The sequence below is a fragment of the Anoplophora glabripennis genome, unplaced genomic scaffold, assembly GCF_000390285.2.
Source record: "Anoplophora glabripennis isolate ALB-LARVAE unplaced genomic scaffold, Agla_2.0 scaffold228, whole genome shotgun sequence".
Lineage (NCBI taxonomy): Eukaryota > Metazoa > Arthropoda > Insecta > Coleoptera > Cerambycidae > Anoplophora > Anoplophora glabripennis.
Window position 1 is genome coordinate 670,285 of NW_019416328.1, and position 19,930 is coordinate 690,214.

The 19,930-nt window shown below is 31.5% G+C and overlaps 1 protein-coding gene across 2 annotated transcripts in view; it reads right to left on the reverse strand.

Annotated features, from left to right (window-relative positions):
- LOC108905880 (PTB domain-containing adapter protein ced-6) overlaps positions 1-19,930 on the reverse strand; it is a 104,117-nt gene that overhangs the window by 77,553 nt on the left and 6,634 nt on the right. The window contains exon 1 of one of the 2 annotated variants that reach the window (XM_018708943.2): positions 14,680-14,907. The exons of the other annotated variant lie outside the window; for it this stretch is intronic. Coding sequence (XP_018564459.1) covers positions 14,680-14,702 — 23 coding nt within the window. The 5' untranslated portion in view covers positions 14,703-14,907. Of the gene's footprint in view, positions 1-14,679; positions 14,908-19,930 lie in introns of those variants that run through there. 2 annotated transcript variants of the gene reach the window in all.

Here is a 19,930-nt window from a genome sequence, read left to right on the forward strand (position 1 = left end):
ATGGTTTGTATGCTAGTTCGATTGATCCCAGACACAGATACCAGCTGCCTCGTACTTAATGTAGGATCTAGATGAACTTGTCCAACTTGTCCCAAAACTGCAACTTCACTAGCTTCATTAACTATGGTTTTTTCAATTTCTCGTTTTTTATTGGCTACGTTCCCTGTCTCTTGAAAATTTTTTACTAACTCTAGAACATACTTCCTCCTGGCATGTCGATCTTGATGTTGTTCATTAAATAACTGAGCTGTTCTATTCGCACATTTATTGTTCATAAAGTAAAGCGAAATGATATCTACCCTTTCCGCAATGGAAGAAACTAGTGTTTAATTTTCAAGAACACAATTAAATAAACTACCAACCAACGCTTCCAAATAATACTAGAAAATAATTTGGAATCCATTAATTTTACGTTCATTGTGTGTTTATAGCATTCATTTCTGTTTTTTACAATTGTGCTTCTTTTTACGAAAGTGATCCCCAAAAACCAATGTAACGCAAGAAATACTAAATTTATACCATTGGCGTACTTAACTTGAATGACTGACATTTTTACCGTTACTAATTGTTTGTACATAAGTTTCAACTGTAAACTCAAAATTCTTAATAAGTATTGGGCGGAATTATAAAATTTAAAGTATGTTGTAAAGAGAGAGTAAGAGCTTTCAAAAGAAATATTACTCAACCTCCAATGCCATTTAAATATTTTGGGGTGATGCTTACCCTTGCTTGGGGGTGAAAGTGGCGGAGTCAAAAATATCAGTAAAGAAGGGGGAGACCCTTTAATCTAAAATCGACAGGTCTGAGCATTTTTCTACAATCTTGACGCAGTTCCTGAAAATGGCTCTATTTCGTTTTCATTTGGCCACCCTGTATATTAGAGGTATGTTACTGAATTACTAACGAAAAAAATGGGCTTCAGAGTTATATACTCAACCGTGATATCACATTACTAAACAGGCACACCTTTTCAAAGATGGCACTACTGTTATTTACGCAATCGTTATAGTGTCATTGCATATAAGTTGCAATTTTTCAACTATGTTCCGATTACGAATGGTAAGTTTCTCATGAAATTAAAATAATATAATTGACTTATTTGTTGACTATATTTATTCAAATGTATACTAAGTGCTAAGATATCTATAGTACTACATACAGGGTGTATTGAGAATGTATAAAATCTCATTTCCATCTAAAACGATTCCCAAAGATTATTTATTTTCGTAACATGTGTCTTTCTTAAATTTTCGATATTTTACTTGAAAGATTATTTCCGATATCAGATATTTCTCTTTATGTCTGAAACTTCTCCGACCTAATAAAGACACAAAGTTGTAAATTTTACTGCAAACTGTCTAACCAAATCTGGCGTTAATAAATTAATAAAAGGTCAAATTTGACTAAGTTTAATTGTTTTTGATTTAGTTTCATATTGAAAATAGGTGATCAAACCTTCATCAAAACAGCGTAGATATGTGTATCAAATTTAATACATTCCAATAATAATCACTATTCTGATCTACGTAAGTTGCGTTGATGATACATTTCCATAAAAATGTTGCACTTATTATGGTAAAAATAAAATAATCATCCATGTGAAATCGAAAAGAGTATAGCATATTATTACCCTGTTACTAAGCGCCGATTCCAAGGCCTCTGCGATTAAGATCGATTTGCATTTATATATTCCGAACAAAGGATAATGCACCTAGTTGTACATATACTTATGGTTTTGGGAGGCAACATTTTTATTGTAATATTTCACACCATCGACCTCGTCGAGATCTATTACAAAAATAAAAAATACAGGTCAAAATCTGTTGTGAGCAAGATTTCTATCTTATAAATAGTTATTAACTATTGTAGAAAATGAAAAATGTATATGGAAGATAGAACGCACGCAAATGTTAAAACGTTCTTATGCCAACATTTAATGGTTCGAGTAGTAGTTAAAATTTGGCTAACTAATCGAGATTAAATTATGGGTAACATGAAGTATCACGCAAAATGTGCGTTTGTGCAAGTATTAAGTACTGTCCTTGTTATTCTTAAGGTTTTAGAGAGAGAAAGAGAATGTTATGTGTAGGTCGAAACAAATACCACTTTGAAAAAATTAAAATGATATCGTGCCCAATGGAATTTGTAAGCGAATTTTGGCGTGAAAATGTCACAACATAATTAAAGTTCGGAAGACGCGGCTCTTAACAGAGTCGTACTCGGTCCACTCTCTCATTTTTAATTTCAGACGTTTGCTAGATTATGTCCAGGCTGCTCCACGCCCTTATTTTCTACAGCGTTTCGTGCAAAACTAATTTTTTATAATTGAATACTAATCGCAGTGTGCCATTTTAAGTAGTAATGTTATTAGATTTCGGATAAAAAATTGCTGTTTCAATATTTTTAATCTTTGCTAAATAAAGTTTTTATTATTAAAAACAAAATGTATAATCGGTCTCCTCAATAAATCAAGCTAACATTGATAAATACATTTATATTAAAAAACAAATAAAAAATAGAGAGATAAAAGAAATAAAAGAACATTGAAATAATAAAAATGTAGCATAGTTTTTGATCAATAATTCAAGAATTATCAAACATGTAGACTTCAAACGTGGTACAGTATACGGTTTGTGCATAATAGCCACTTCGTAGGGTCTGAATAAAAACTAATCAGTGACGTCGAATTTGGGAGGATGGATTTTAAACTTTGTTGAGAAATTAGAGCAAAATCATTAATTAATATTTATTTATGATTTGCTGCCGGCAAAACGCCTAACTTTGTCATGATTTTCGGTCTATTAACCGTGAACAAGCCTTTCTCCGAAAAAACTTAATAAGCATAAAAGTTTTATTTGGAAATGATCAACACGGAAAAGAGGATTAACAAAATATATTTTATTACACTATTGTGTTTTTATTTATAATTTTTTTATAAAACTTTTTCAAATATAGGTATTGAGATAGATCTGACCAGTAGGTACGCATTTTTTGTTACACCCGTCGCTCTTACACCTTTATCGTATTAGATTAGTTAAATTTAGCTCTGTCAAATATACAGATGTATTAAGTGTTGTTTTTGCCATCCATCTTGGTTATGAATAATTATTGTACAAAACAAATTACAATAAATGGATTTACTTGAAAAATTTTCTGCTAAAGGTAAAAAATTATAATAATTTGTATATAATGTGTAGAAAATTTCTATTATATGTTCATTTGGCCAACAACATAATATTTTAATAATTTATGTCCTCAAACAATTTTATTATATTGGTGGTAAATTTTGTTTTGTTCCGTTTCAAAAGGTCTCTAAAATGCCATGTTGTGATAATATTAGTAAACAAAATATCCCTTTTGCAATTGTAATATGAATGATTAATAGAAGGTGCCTATAATAAATTAAAATTACGTGAATCACATCAAATTCCGCATTGCTGCACTGCACTGCTAGTCCATTTGTTGACAATTGAATTTATGGCCGGGTCGCTTAGTGCGGCTGTGTTTGTGTCGCGTTTGCCCACGCGCTCATTCTTCAATTGGACGACCAGACCTGTGTATGGGTACTGCGAAATAAAGATGGGAACAAGTTTTTCAAATATTTCAATACCGAGTTGCTGCGTCAGCGACCGAACTTGGTACATACTGCCAACCTATTGGTTCTTCAATTCATATCAAAATTTTTACTTTCTCGTCAAATTTAACGATATTTCGAAGCAGTTTTCTAAAAAATGTTGTTTAGTACACCGTTTTGAAGGAGCTTTTGCATCCTCGAATGATTTTTTTACTCGCTGCGTACTTCGCATCCTGAAATAAAAAATAACTGTTTCTATCTTATTACTTCGACGAAGTGGAGGAGAAATGTCCGGTACTGGAACTACTCGAAGAAAAAAAATTTACCTTCGTAACAGAGTTACAAAGTTTTCCTCTTTCTGGCGGTAGGCACCCGAGTTTCGAGTCTTTTGATGGCCTTAAGTTGATTTGTCTACATCAATACCGAGCTGAGAAAGTAAAAAACGGAGGATAAATAATTTATGTTCGCCGTTCCACCTCTAGAGATGCCACATCGAGATACAGGCAGCAAAAAGGTTCAAAGTGTAAGGATAATTCGAGTAAAAATCCCCTTCGAGCGTTGACCCCGTCGTTTCGCGGTCAGTCCTCAAATATTTGAGGGAACTCCTTACAAAGGCATTACTGCAAATCCTGCAATTAATTAACACAGCAAGAGAGCAAACGNGGTAAACATATATATCAGCATGGGTGTATTTTGTTTCTTGAGTTATTCCCCACCTACTTTCCAAATTTCAAGCAAATCGATGCATAAGAGCGGAAATCAGAGCTAAAAACATCATGAACTGAAATATTCGTAAATTTAAAGGTTCTAAATTTTTTTAGCTCAATTTAAACAATGGATCCTTATTGCTCATCTCAAAAATTATTAAAAAATGTTTTGTATCATTAAAAAATTTTTTTTTCAAACGAGAGCAAAAAATGGACATTTTTTTCCAAAATTATAATTTTGGGGATCAATTTTGAGGGTGTAAATGGGGTGCTGGTGAAATGTGATTATTTTTCCCTTAATCTGTTCCACTTAAGCTTTAAAACGCTATATTTAGTTTTTTTTATCTTTTTTCTACGAGGCGCTATTTAATTTTGTCCATACCTAAGTCCAAATGAATTATAGTGTGGCGTGGCGATACTAAAAAATTTTTTGATCCCTGGAAAGTGGAAATGCAGTCCATCTGAAAGATCGTTAATATTTGAGTAATTTTTGTAATATAAAGTTTTTGCCTATATTTACTTTTGTTCGAGACATGTCGACTTCAATATGCAATGTATGATACAACAGGAAAATCTATTATTTTATCTTGATCATACCGAGACAAAATATTCTTTTAAAATATTGTTATAATGACTTTATTCATACCACATACTAACTAACAAACAGTAAATTATAAAAAAAACTAATCAACTACAGAAAAAAAATTCTACAATGGTAACTTTACTACCCATTCCGACGCTACTGACCTACAAAAATTTGTAAATTTTACAGTAAATNTACTTTATTCAAAGAAGTATTTTTTCTTTGGACATACAGATATTATTTTTACTTAGATTTGTGAAAGCGATAAGTCAAATCTTACTTTTAAGATAGCTTTAAGATAGCTATACATAGGGAAATGAAGAAATTTATTTTAGTTCCGGAAATTGGGGTTGTTAGGTCCTTCAAATAGCTTCAAATTGTAGTTAGAACTGTTAGTTCAAATCTTTCTGTATAGATGGCGTGGCGATACTAAAAAATTTTTTGATCCCTGGAAAGTGGAAATGCAGTCCATCTGAAAGATCGTTAAATTTTGAGTATTTTTTGTAATATAAAGTTTTTCCCTATATTTACTTGTGTTCGAGACATGTCGACTTCAATATGCAATGTATGATACAAAAGGAAAATCTATTATTTTATCTTGATCACACCGAGACAAGATATTCTTTTAAAATATTGTTACAATGACTTTATTCACACTACATACTAACTAACAAACAGTAAATTATAAAAAAAAACTAATCAACTACAGAAAAAAAATTCTACAATGGAAACTTTACTACCCATTCCGACGCTACTGACCTACAAAAATTTGTAAATTTTACAGTAAATTATGCTAAATGTTAACACCACACCAAATTTTAATCAATTTGTTATAAACATACCAAAGATTTCGTAAATAATATGATTTTAACAACCGACCAATATGGCCCTGTCCAGTGAAAACGGTGAAACTTAGACCCTTAGACCTAAGGCAATTCTGAATTATTTATTAATTTATATTTGTGGTTAGTTTAATTCACTCGGACTGAAACACCCTGTAGACAAGATTCCTAACTAAGAGTGATAATTAGGATAGCAGTAATGGAACATGTTTATGTGAATGAATGCATTATTTAGTTATTATAGTTTGCGAGGAAAATTAAAGTTCGTTGAATCGTTGGTAAATTTTACAAACGATTTTTTTGTTTATAAACAATATTCAATAATTTAATAAAATATATTTAGTTTATTCCAATTTATTTATACCGTCAGTAGGTAATTCGTGAATAGATATTTCAAAAATCATTCTTGTGAATTTTTTTTTTTATAAATGCATTGTTCCTTGAAATTCAAGTGCCAGGAAAGCGCGTGACCTTGAAATTTTTAAAATTTTTTAAAGGCGCCATTTAGAGACTCCGGGCACTTAATATCCCTGAATTTAATTCAACAAATGTAACAACTCTAAGCAGAACACATTCAATCAATGTTCACGCGCCGCCACTGCATGGCTAGATTAGATGCATGCAATAGAGCTTTTATCACACAGTTGTGGATAAAATCAATTTTTACCAACATCGTGTGTAGGACATGCAGTTGATTAACACTCATCAGAAGAGATAAATGTGTTATTTTGTTTCAAATCATTTTTTGCGTTATCCTTAATAAAAATTACTTAAATATCAGTGTTTGTGTGTCAACGAGATAACGTTACGTTTTTAGACACAAATTTCTACAGCGCAAAAACTGCTCATTTCCGGCTAGGGGTTTATAAGCAAATTTTCTATAACAACGTTTTCTATATCCCCCTCAAGTTTGGCAGCACTCTTTTGAAAAACCCTGTACAAACATATTTGGACAAAATTTAAAAAAAAAAAAGTTTTGACCCACATTTGGGCCAGTTTTCAGCCAAATAGTGGATTTTCCGAGAATATCGGAAATGATATGCGAGTCTCTTAGGTTTGAAAATTTTTGTTATGTGCCTGTGTTTTTAGTATTTATTGTGGATAATTATTTACTACTAGCTGTTAATGGATATAACAATGGTGTAATCCAATATTAGTTGAAGCATAGAGTAGTAAGGAACCTTATTTAGGGGAGGGTAGTTGATTATCTCTTGCAGACTTAGATTTTTGGTTTCGAACAACATCGTTGATAAATGCCATTAAAATAGACTTAAAAAAGTTGTTGGTATTTGTTAATAGGTACTTTTATTTTCTTATTGCCACATTTACTATGTACTAGATACTAGATACATTTTATTATTGAGTTTACTATTAAAACGTGAGTTTCGACTTTTAACCTTAGGCCAATGATTCTTATTATAATGTTAATATTACCTACATGCTACTGTTAACATATCAAAATAAATAAATTAGTAATTTATGGTTTTAAGACTCGGTGTTCATTTTGTGTATTATAGCGACTTTCAAATGCAGACTGAATTTCAATCTAATGATGATAAACACTGCTCTTTTATTTTGTATTGTGAATCAATAGATTTGTTTACAAACAAAATACAATTATTCTGATAAAATTAAGTAATGTATGCACATGATAATGTTTGAATGTGTATAATAATTTAGAGATTAATGCACTTTGAAGAAGACAATATTCTCTAAAGAATAATTTTATTGTACAAGTAAATAAGTAGCTTTGAAGACAGTCGAGAGATAATTAAGGTTTAAATGAACATTCTTTTTCTCATTTTGACTATTAAAGGAAGGATTTTGTAATAATACAGAAAAACATTCGCTTCCGACTTCCGACAAATGGAAAAATTTTAATTAAGAAAGTTATTTGCATTTTGTACACGAATAGCCATTTCCCTTTTTTAATTTTGCCATTTGTTTCGCATCATCCAGATAAAATAATATTCTCGGCCCCTTCTCATGATTAATATTTCACGTTAATTATTTTTAATGATTATGTAAACGGCTTCTGTAATAAAAATAATAAAGAAATACTTCGGGACACGTCTTAATTACATAAAAAACTTTGCAATTTGGAATTCGCTGACCGCGACTAATATATAAATTTTCTTCAGAACCGGCTTCTTGGAATAACTTATATAAGAAATTGTTTATCTTCAATGTAGATAGTAAATAATACACTAACATAGCTATAAAAAGTAAAAACTAAGCAAGATATTTTCAGTACGATCACCTTGACCTTGAAAATATATTGTTTTTCCGAAACAAAATACTAGTATTATTAACATACTCTCAACCGCAACCAATATTCTCTTATTAATTGTTAATTAATATTGAGAAAAAAATTTGGACATGTGGAAGACCAATATTGATTAGGGTGTCATTGACACTTGTTGCTGTTGTCGTCTTGGGTACCTAACTTAATTCAATAAAAGCATATTTGTATTTGTAAACAACAATAAGAGGTCATAAATCCTAGATTTTATAATTTATTATCGTCATATTATTATTTTATCAAACATTGTGGAGACCTAAAACCACAGACAAAATAGCTATTTGCCTTAATGTCTGTGTTAAAACATTGGTCAAGTGACAAGCTAGGCTTGCACATAGTTCTATTTTTTTATTCTATTTAAAATGTTTTTTATGTGATTCCCTTAATTATTTTAATAAAATGTATAATTTGTATAACGTTTCCTCAATTTCGCAAATAGTAATAACATTTAATTTGATTTTAATGTGGTAACAATTAGTTATTATGCAATCTGCGGTCTCCAAGTTGGGTATGAACGACAGTTGTGGTATCTTGTTCTCTTCTTTCCTGAAAATTGCGATGTTTATTATCCAATTCTTAATTTAAATAACGAAAAGTTGTTATTACGTCCCGAGCTAAGTAAATTAACATTAGCGTCACAATTTTATATTTGAGTTTTTGGTAACGTTGTCAAGACAGTTGATTGATGAAAATTCTATTTTTGGTACTTCCATAAGATGGGACGGTGTGACGTCAGAAAGTTATCAAAAAACATTAACACTGTTACAAGTGAAAAGGTTTTTCTATTTTTAAGATGTAAGGTATTATTAGTCAATTATGAATATCATTAATATATGCAAATATAGAAAAAAATTTAAGGATGCTTCTGAATACGAGTAGTTCAGTTTGGTCAGTATTCTGCAGGGTGTCCCGGAATTCTTGCAACAAAATTTGGTCATAGATTTTTAAGACAAATTTAGGGGACCCGTATTTTTTCTTTTTGCCAACTGGTCCCCTCTTTCGGAGTTACAGCCCCCTGAAATCTGCCCCTAAGAAGTCTTTTTTATATCTCAAAACCATGTACGAGAATCACTAAATTTGATACATAGGGGTTTTATGACATGTGGAATCTCACAGTGCTATGCTTTTTGGCGAGAAACCCCATAAGACACTTTTTCGTGGGCCCACTTGTCTTTGGAACCAGAAAAATTTGGTCGCAAATTTGATTTTTTTTTAATTATTAGTTAGCTAGAAATCCATTGCATTTAGAAACTTTTTTATCTCTTGATATTTGTTTCGTAAAACGCAATGTTTTTGAGGAAAATGGCAAATCACGATATGCATTCGATCACATTTTGACATATTTCTCGAAAACATTGCGTTTTACGAAAAATGTATAAAGAGACAAAAAGTTTCTAAATTTAATGGATTTAGTGGACTTCTAATTTTTAAGAAATTTAAATTTGCGACCAAATTTTTTTTGGCTCCAGACAAGGGGGCTCACGAAAAATTGTCTTAAGGGGGTTCCCCGCCAAAAAACGTAGCACCATCAGATTCCATATGTCATAAAACTCCTTGTGTACCAAATTTAGTGATTCGCGTACAACAGGGTTCTGAGGAAGTTCTGACATATAAAAAAAGATTATTCTTAATGGAGGACTTCAGTGGGCTGTAACTCCGAAAGAGGGGGCCACTTGGCAAAAATAAAAAATACGGGCCCCCTAAATTTGTCTTAAGAATCTGTGACCAAATTTTGTTGCATGAATTTCGAGACACCCTGTATATTGAATGTATTGCCTAAGGTATTGCCTTCTCTTATAGATACTGATGTAATGCCAGTTCTCAGTATAGATTTCTTCCTGAAAGACCTGTTATTTAGTTTATTAGTTTTAAGTACAACGTCAATAGCGCCATCCTGACGCCATTCGGGACGCAACAGGGTTTCAAAAAAAAGATAGACGGCAGATTGGCGCCAAAGACCAGGTACTTCTGCTAGCGACTCCACACCAAGAGGGACTCTCCAGCGAACGCTCGCCCCGACAACAAGCCTTTTTCACAAACTCAGTTTTCAATTAAAAAATACTTTATTTCTACCGTTGAGAGAGCGTTTTATTTTGCTGTACAGCGAAAGCAACCCTCACTGTCAACGTCAGTAAATTCCTGGAGTTTACATCTCGATTATAGCAATACTCTGGATATTATTTAATTAGATTTCAATCAATGTGGGTGTAGCTAGGAAGGCAGGGGTGATCATGACCCACCCCAGAAAGCCCGGTAAATCGGTGACTGCGTGTCCTGGGTCCACTCCAAACAAAAGTTGCAAGCTACGACCATGTCAATCAAACAAGATGCCGCACAAAAAACTGCTGTTAAAACTTGAGAATGGCATAAATGGCAGGTTTCTAAGATTGATTAAAACATTTTTCAGCTAGTTCGAGTTACATTCACTAGAATCCGTGGTAGTAAACTTTTTTGAAAATTCTATTACTAATTCAGTGTTCTTGAAACATGATCTCAAACTCATTTCTGGTCGATGTCAGTATTGGCTTATACCGAGGCTTATACTCCTGAATGGAAACTGACTAGTTTAGTATACACACTGGATTTTGGACTTCCGGAAAGTAGTCTTGTTTATTTTTTGCATGCCTTTTCTCACTCTTTTGTTTTGGCACTTCTAGTACCTATCTCTACTTTCACATGTATTTTGCTCTGCCTGAGCACTTTTTTTTTAGCTTCTTAGAGCGTCATGATATTTAGGCTTCTTCAACACCTTGATTTTGTACTAATGATCATCTTTGTTATCGACTATAAGTTCCTAGTGATTCCTTGTCTGATTGGACGCTGGACTGATAATCTAATTGATTAACAATATACTTATAAATTTGAAATTAATTGGTTTGAAATGATTGAGTGCATCGAGGGGCGATCCGCTAAGGAAAAAACGTACGAAGATTACAAAATTTCTGAAATCTCTTGTAATGTATCTGCAGATTTCAATATCGATTAAAAAAAAATTACAAATTTCATATAAATAATCAAGATTACAATATCTTTCAACCGATTACAAAACATTTCAGGAGATTTCAGAGTTATTTTAGTAGATTTCAATGATTATTTAAGATTTCAATAGGATTATTCGAAATTAAAAGAAGATTTCAAAATTTCTTAATAATATTTCAAGGAATACGGGAAGATTACAATAAGTTTTGAATGTCCATTTGAACAAAAATAATTGAATTAACTTCAACTGTCATTCATTTCATTCATTAACAGTAGTGCTTTGATTAAGAATTTCCAGTATCATTTTTACGCAAAAATTGTAACATTCTGATTAAGTTTTTGTTCGAATGAACGTTAAAAACTTTTTGTCATGACAAAAATGATAACGCCATTTTGAAAGTAGGTAAGTATATATTTTTATTGAAAGATAAAAATATAATAATCCAATAAACTAATAAAAATAAAAAAAAAAAAAGTAACATAAAATAAACATTTTCCCAAAAAATAAATAATAAGAAATATTTTAAGCTTTTATTAACACTTGTATTTAATACTTTACCTGTATACAGTGTATTTAAAAAAGACGCGGCAATATTTAAGGGGGTGATTGCCCAGATCATTTTATAAAAAAAAGTTCCTATAAACATACGTCCGCAAACGCTTCGTTACCGATCTACAGAATGTTGAAATTTCATTAAAAAAACAGTAAAAATTAAATTTCTCCAAAACCTCTTGATATTATAATGAAATTTTAGGCCTGTCAATAGCTATGGCAGACGCGTACTTTGCAATACAAAACGATTTTTTAGTCTTACCAGTGACTAGCTATTTTTAATGAAAAAAATAGGACCCCGCTGGTTTTTCTAAAAATATAATTTTTTAATTCCTTGTTCAATTATGAAGAAGAAAGCTTTCCTCAGATTATACGCACCGTACGTCACACCGTTATTGAGTAAAAAAATAAAAAACATTTTATTGCGCACCTAAACCCAATGTTGTTTTAATTGAGAAATTTAAATTATTGAACAAAGAAATTCAAATTATCAAATTTGATTGATTTTTGAAATGTGGTACATACTGTTGTTTGTAGTAGGTAATAATAAGGGGCTGCGTTTTAGAGAAATTTAATTTTTACTGTTTTTTAATGAAATTTCACATTCTGTAGATCGGTAACGAAGCGTTTGCGGACCTATGTTTATAGGACTTTTTTTATAAACTGACCTGAGCAATCACTCCCTTAAATATTGCCGCGTCTTTTTTAAACACACTGTATACAAGTAAAGTATTAAATGCAAGTATTAATAAAAGCTTAATATATTTTTTATTTATTAGTTTTTGGGAAAATACTTACCTACTTTCAAAATAGCATTATCATTTTTGTCATGACAAAATGTTTTTAACGTTCATTCGAACAAAAAACTTAATCAGAATGTTACAATTTTTGCCCAAAAAATGCCTGATACTGGAAATTCTTAATCAAAGTACTACTGTTAATGAATGAAATGAATGACATTTGAAGTTAATTCAATTATTTTTGTTCAAATGGACATTCAAAACTTATTGTAATCTTCCCGTATTCCTTGAAACCTTATTAAGAAATTTTGAAATATTCTTTTAATTTCTAATAATCCTATTGAAATCTTAAGTAATCATTGAAATCTACTAAAATAACTCTGAAATCTCCTGAAATGTGTTGTAATCTTGATTATTTATATGAAATTTGTAATATTTTTTGAATTGATATTGAAATCTGCAGATACATTACAAGAGATTTCAGAAATTTTGTAATCTTCGTCTGTTTTTTCCTTGGCGGATTGCCCTTCGGAACACACCAATCGCACCATATAGGTTTCTGTCGAGGTTTCTGTGGCATTCTTTGGAAAATGAGGTAGGGGGGGGGGGTTGTATAACGACTACATCGACGAAATTCATTAGCTGATTACATAGATTACAGCGAGGATTACAGATAAGATTACGTAGATTACAGATAGATTACATAGATTACAGATAAGATTACGTAGATTACAGATAGATTACATAGATTACAGATAAGATTACGTAGATTACATAAAGATTCCAGGGCAAACGTACGAAGATTACATCAGCGGATCGCCCCTCGGAGTGCATATTGGAGACAATTTTATTTAGCAAATCGATGATATTCTCAAATTTAGCGTATTCTGAATTCTCCTGAAAAACTTAAAAGTGTCGAATATTTTAATGTGAAGTAATGAAATCTATAAACCGTTCAGGAAAGCGATGAAAATATAAAAGCATAATTTTGTGTAAAATTTCATAAATTTACCTATCATCGTTTCATGTCCAACAGATATACCACAAGGTTGAAGTTTTTTTTATTTAGTTATCTCATAAAAAGCTGTCTTCTTTCTGGTTTTATAGACTCAGGCACTTATTTAGTAAGTGACTAAAATGCTAGGACTTTTGACAGTTTATACCTCGGTTTATATGTCACAAAATAAGGCCAGAGTTTCCTATAGACATGTATCCAAAAACCTTGTATTTTTGAGATACAGGGTATTCAAAATAGTCCTGAAATAACACTTAAGGTTAATAATAAATTTCAAACATAAAATACGTGATTAAATTAATTTTTCATGTTTCAAATGTTCCATTTTCTTAGTACTTAACATATTAAGTATATTTGACATTTTAGAAAACGAAAAACTAAATATTTTCCTTTTTTAATATTAAAATGTATACGACATCTATTTATTTGGCAGAACCCTGGAATTAAATGCGTTGAGTTTACTCAAACGTTAGGTGTTCCGTAGGATTCTATTCTTGGACCTCTCGTATTTGCATTGTACATTAATGATGTTGCTTTCCAATTAAAAGATATTTGTTACACGCCGATACAGAAAATATTTGTTCTATTGATAATTGGATATTGCTCTTTAGATATAAATAAGAATAAATAAATAAATAAATACATCCAAAAATAAGTAAATAAATAAATGAATAAATGACCAAACACCTCCATGGTTGCTGTTATGTATTGGTGTACCAACATCTATATTTCTTAACACGAATATTTTATTTTTTGGCTAAAATTATTAAGTCCTCTTTTTATTTCAAACTTTTAATAGAGAGAAGCGCTAGAGGTCGCTAAGACCATCAATTCGACCATTTGTAGAGCAAAAGGGAGTGCACGAACCTGAAGATATACAACCCAGATCTAAAATAATAATGAAATGCTCATAATATTCTGGGCAATTTGGTTCATTTAACCGATACTGTACCACCAAAAATAAAAAAGTTACTGAGGTGCAGAGTTAAAAGATGTAAAGTGCTATCGGTTAATAAAAAAAATGGATTTAGTGACCTTGAGATGCTTTAAAAAACTTAAGGTACCCGTTTTTTTATTTTTTATAATATTTAACACTACTTGTATTACATTCGTAGTTCAGCTCGTGTCAACCATACATAGTAATACATACACAAAATTTTAAAAAGTAGTTTAAAAGGTCACTATGAATCTTGTACGAAGCCGGACCAACATTCCAGGGACGGCCCTGACTATATATTTCCAATTCATATTTAATTCAATTTCCTATTTACTAAATACTCATTATTATTTGCAACAAGTTTACAATACAATCGTTTTGTTAGTACCGATTGCGCATTTAGCGAGAAAACGCAGAATTATATACGGGTCTTGCATAAAACACTACCTTTTATCTTTCGTTTTGACCATGGTGGAGCCAACCAGATGCTCCGGATTTGCATAAACTACTTGCACTAGAACGCTGTTACTTTCACTATATTTCGCTTAGAAGGATCCCAGTCAACTCAACACGCGATTTTCAACTGCGGACGATGATACACGCACTCCGGCACCGTCCCACACCGCTAGAAACCCATCAATGACGGCGGTCGCTGGGAAAATCGCGCATAACTGAGGATGGAACAACGCGAAGTTAACGTCGATTGAATGCCTGCGGCGAGGACCAGACTTCCTCTAATCGTGCCAGCCTTCATGTGGTACGAAAAGCACGTGCAACCCGGAATTATTAGACAAAAACGTCGGAGCGGTCGACCAGTGGTGGCGGGATGGAAGCGCTATTGGGCAATTAAAAAAAATAATGTCAATAATAACACATTTCCAAAGAAACTTAGTCACACCTTCATATCTTTTCGTGTATACTTCAGTGTTTAAATAATATCAGTAGATTTTAAAATGTGCAAAGTCAGTGGCGTCACTAAGAAATTGGAACAGGGTAGGCCAACCTAGACGAGAAGGTCGGAGTCCAAAATCCTTGAAGTAAGAATTCCAAAGATACAGGATCGTACTTGGAAAATTATGACCCGCGGAAAATTCGCCCTGTATATTTTTTCTACTATTTTGTATAACATGATGAAAGTACATGATCCAGTGAAAAAAAATCACGCGTTTGATCGTTTTGTCATATGTACTTCCTAATTTGTGTAGGTATTTATGACCACATTGAAAAAGTCCATCTTGTATTAGATTTCAATGATTACCTAGACCTAGACAATGAGACATAACATTACAGGATACCCTCGGGGCACACATATTTAGGCAACCCGCAACAAATTGTCATAGTTGAAATTTTACAGACCGAATCTGATCCCTGTACAGGGTGATTTACTATATTTTGACACCCACCATTAACTTTTTTGTTTTAAGAGTTATAAAAAATGTAAAATACAAAAATTGCACGATTTTTTATGAATTTTTCGAAAGCGACATTTGAAAATGAAGTCCAAACAAAATGGCCGCGGGTGTTAACTTTCTTAATTTAAATGGAACACCCTGTATATTTTTGCATATTTGGATAGAACGTTCTCTGTCGAGCATAGTCATATAGGGTTTGTTGGGTCCATCTCTAACAAAAAGCGAGATGCTATTAAAAAAGAAAAGAAGATTTTTTATTAAGAAAATAAGATATCTTGTAATTGTTAGACCTCTTTCTGGCATTTCTGCCATTTCCAATTACGTAAGGTTTTACAGATTTAGTTGTAATATATTTTGACATATCGGACATTTATATGGTATTGTAACTAAATCTCACTAATTAGGCCGTGAGAGGACTAATTACTCATGGACAATGTTATTATGGTAGGCCGTGACAGTGACAGGTAATGTCATGACAACATTGCTATTGATCGACAGTTTGTATTATTATTTAATTAAAATAGGTTACAAAGAAGTAGAAATATTATTAGGAATTCAAATAGAGTATAGTATATTATGTTACTAGGAGTAGAAGGCGATCATTATGTGCTGAGCCCAAAAGTTTGCTCGCCGAGGCGTTAGCCGAGGCTGAGCAAATTGGGCAAAACACATAATGAGCCTTCCACTCCGAGTGACATATACTATTTTTTCTTCAAGCGTGAATATAAAAAATTACTAATTTTGAAAATTTATAGCGGATAACGCGATGTTCAATCTCAGCACAAAATAAAATCAGTAGGTAGGTAATACTATTTATTTTATACATTTTATACATTTTATTGATTAATTAAACATGACAGTTTTAACCACTTTATTCATGAATAAAAAAACAAATGTAACAATTATTTTTCTTTAATTTGAATTAAACGAATAAACATCTAAATTACCTACATGTCTATCATCAAACTTTATTTATTAACATGAATATTAAATGTGCAATTTTGTATGGTACAGTTGTTGATATTTAAAGCGCTGCTGGCTGTCTTTTTTTCAAAGTTTACAGTTCTGTCGTTGAATACGTTACTTGTAATAAGGTTCTCAGTTTCAGTGTTAACAATTGTACCATTATTAACAGAAAAGTCTTCGATTAAATTATTTTCAGGATCAATATTTACAGTTTCGCTTGATGTACTTGGTTCATTATACTCTAATGGGTTTAATATTTTCATCGCTATCTGTTTCTTATTGTTTACAGAATCTTCAATGTATCCTTCAGCGACGCTGGTAGATTTCCATCCACCATGTCGCTTTAGGGTTGTAATGTCTCCACCATTATCAACTAAGATAGTTGCCGAGGTTCTTCTAAGGCAATGCCCCGTATATTCATGTGGATTTGGCAACCTTAAAAATGATGCAACATCTTTTGGCACTTTTGAAATTTTATGTATGCCCATTACAACACGATGACAATGGCCATTTTGATATTTAATAAAAAATCTATCAAAAGTTATGTCTTTTGGCCGAAGAGTAGCATATTTTCTGTATAAATTTAAATAAAACTCTCCAATTATGGTAAATGAACGATGTTTTTTAGTTTTTGTATTGGGAATATTTACTAATATTATATTTCCCAAATCTTTTACATCATTAACTTTTACTTGAATGAGTTCATCGCATCTACAAGCTCCTGTGACTCCAAATATTAGTGCAACCTAAAAAATATAGAATTATTAATTTTGTAACAATAAAAAAAGTTGGAAAATGCAAGGAAATTCTAAAACATGACGTAATTTTAAGACATCTATATTTATGAGTTTTTACAACATTCTTCCAATGAGCTATCTTTATTTCCGAAAATTGTTTATTATTCTCGTAATGGATACTATAAAATAACTTGAAGTTTACAAATTATAACAAAATTTTGTATTACAAATATAAAAAGGTTAAATATATATCTACCTATAATTTAAAAAGTACATACCTTGGTTGCTAAATATTTATCATCAGGTGCTTTATTCAGGAATTCGTCAAATTCTTTTTTAGACAAAACTTTCGACTTTTTTGGTTTATAATTTTCACCTTGTCGTTTCAAAAATGTAATTAATTTTGAATATTTCTCAATATTTACATTGTGTTCTATGTTTAATTTAGATTTTACCATTGAATATTGCGCCCATAAAGTTGAACTTTTCAGTGTTCTGGATAATCTTGTAAAATATGCTATCATCACATTTTCTGAATAAATATGTGCATTATTTTCTTTTGCCCAATTTATGAATTTATCATAAGCATTTTCATAAATTTTTCTCGACTTTGTTGGTATAAGTGTTGCCACTGATGTATTTGCAATTTCCAGTAATTCTGGTGGTGTGCACTGCATTTCTTCAGACATTTTAAAAACGACCCGACGCGACATCAAATTTCAACTGACACTTAATGAAACGTCAAAGCTTCTTGAATCTTTAATTCGTTGCTAGGATACTTACCTACACATTGTTACATTTTTTTACTAGTTAAAAAATGAAAAATATTTGTACTAGTTAAACAATAGGCTGCTTCTAAAGGAGGTGTTGCACTATATAATATAAGTATTATTATACGCTTGAAGAAAAAAGATCTTCTCCATACTCTATTTTAATTCCTAACAATATTTCAATTTTCTACTGCTGTATAACCTATTTTAATTAAATAATAATACAAACTGTCAATCAATAACGATGTTATAATGACATTACCTGTCACTGTCACGGCCTACTATATAACATTATCCATGAGTAATTAGGCCTTGCTGAAGCTATTGAGTTTTACTCAAATCCGAGTTACAACTAACTATCAATTGTGCAACTTTTGACTTTATTCCGAGTATAATAAAACCAATTTAGAGTTGACTTTTTCTCTAATATGATTTAAATGTAACTATTATCATTTTTTACTCAGACTTGGTTTTTAATTAACTAAATATCGAGTGCAAAATAAACCACTCATAAATGATTAATTAGGATATACGGTGTTGAAATTAATTCTCTTCACGGGGTCTCCTCCTGTCCTGGCTCAGACCCGTCAGCTGAGACCCGCCGCCGCCGGCTAAGGCCTGTTCTCCTGGCGAATCACGCTTTTCTGGAGCATCTAACGGGCCCCTATCAACTGTGGTCGAGATTACAGAAGTAACATGTAAGTGGTGCCATCTTTACGGCACCATTCAAATTACTCGAAATTAATATGCATTTAAACTCGCTCAGTAATAAGGACATTTGCTCTGATTTAGGTACAAAGAATTTAATTAAAGAGTACCTATATTTGAGTGGAAATATTCAGTTTTAGTTTAAATACAATCACAAATCAGTAAAATGATCAAAATGCTTAATATTGAGTGAAAATGTACAATAATTTCACTCAATGGATTTACTCCGAACCTTTATTGCTTTCACTCACACCGATTTTTTTACAGTGTACATATATTTGGACTTTGGTACAATCAATTGAGCTCTTCTCAAAAACGGTGTGTAATTACAGCAAACGTGTATATGTAAAATTAGATTTTACATAAACCGTCTTAAGAATCATGATCTTGAAAAAAATGGCACAAAAGGTTACTAGGGAAAGTCGTAGAAAGCGACACGGATTGAGCGTATGGCCAAAAACTAACAAAATTAACGGTACAAATAGGGCTAAATAGATTATTGGTAGTCAGTGGTGGGAATTAAGGCATAAAATCAAAGAAAACACAATAATTTTTTCTTTGTCAACGTTTCGTCACCTTTATTATGACTGAGATTTTCAGTATATTTTCTTAGTCATATTGGGTTATTGTTTGTTTAGATGATTACCCACTCTCATATTATCTACTTATAACTGTCTAAGACTATTATCGACTAAGAAAACATTGAGAATCTCAGTTTTTTATTGTCCTGAAACTGTCAGAATAAAGGTGAACAAACGTCGACAAAGAAAATATTATTGTTTTCTTTGGTTTTATGCTTTAATTCCCACCAACAATCAATATATAAAAACTACTAACTAATAAAATACTAGCTACCAGTATTTGTCATATAGCTAAAATTTCATTTAAAAAAATATTCTTCGATATAATTATGCGTTGGCAGTTATCCTAGATAATTTGAGTAATTGGCCAATTTTCTATTTAAAAATGACAAAATCACATTATGGTTTAAAATAAACTATGACATCTAGTGTTATGACATAACGTGTGCGAAATAAAAACAAAAAAATAAACACTTAAGTTCTTAAGGCGGGCATTTTATGCTTAATTTTCAGTGAATTTAGGT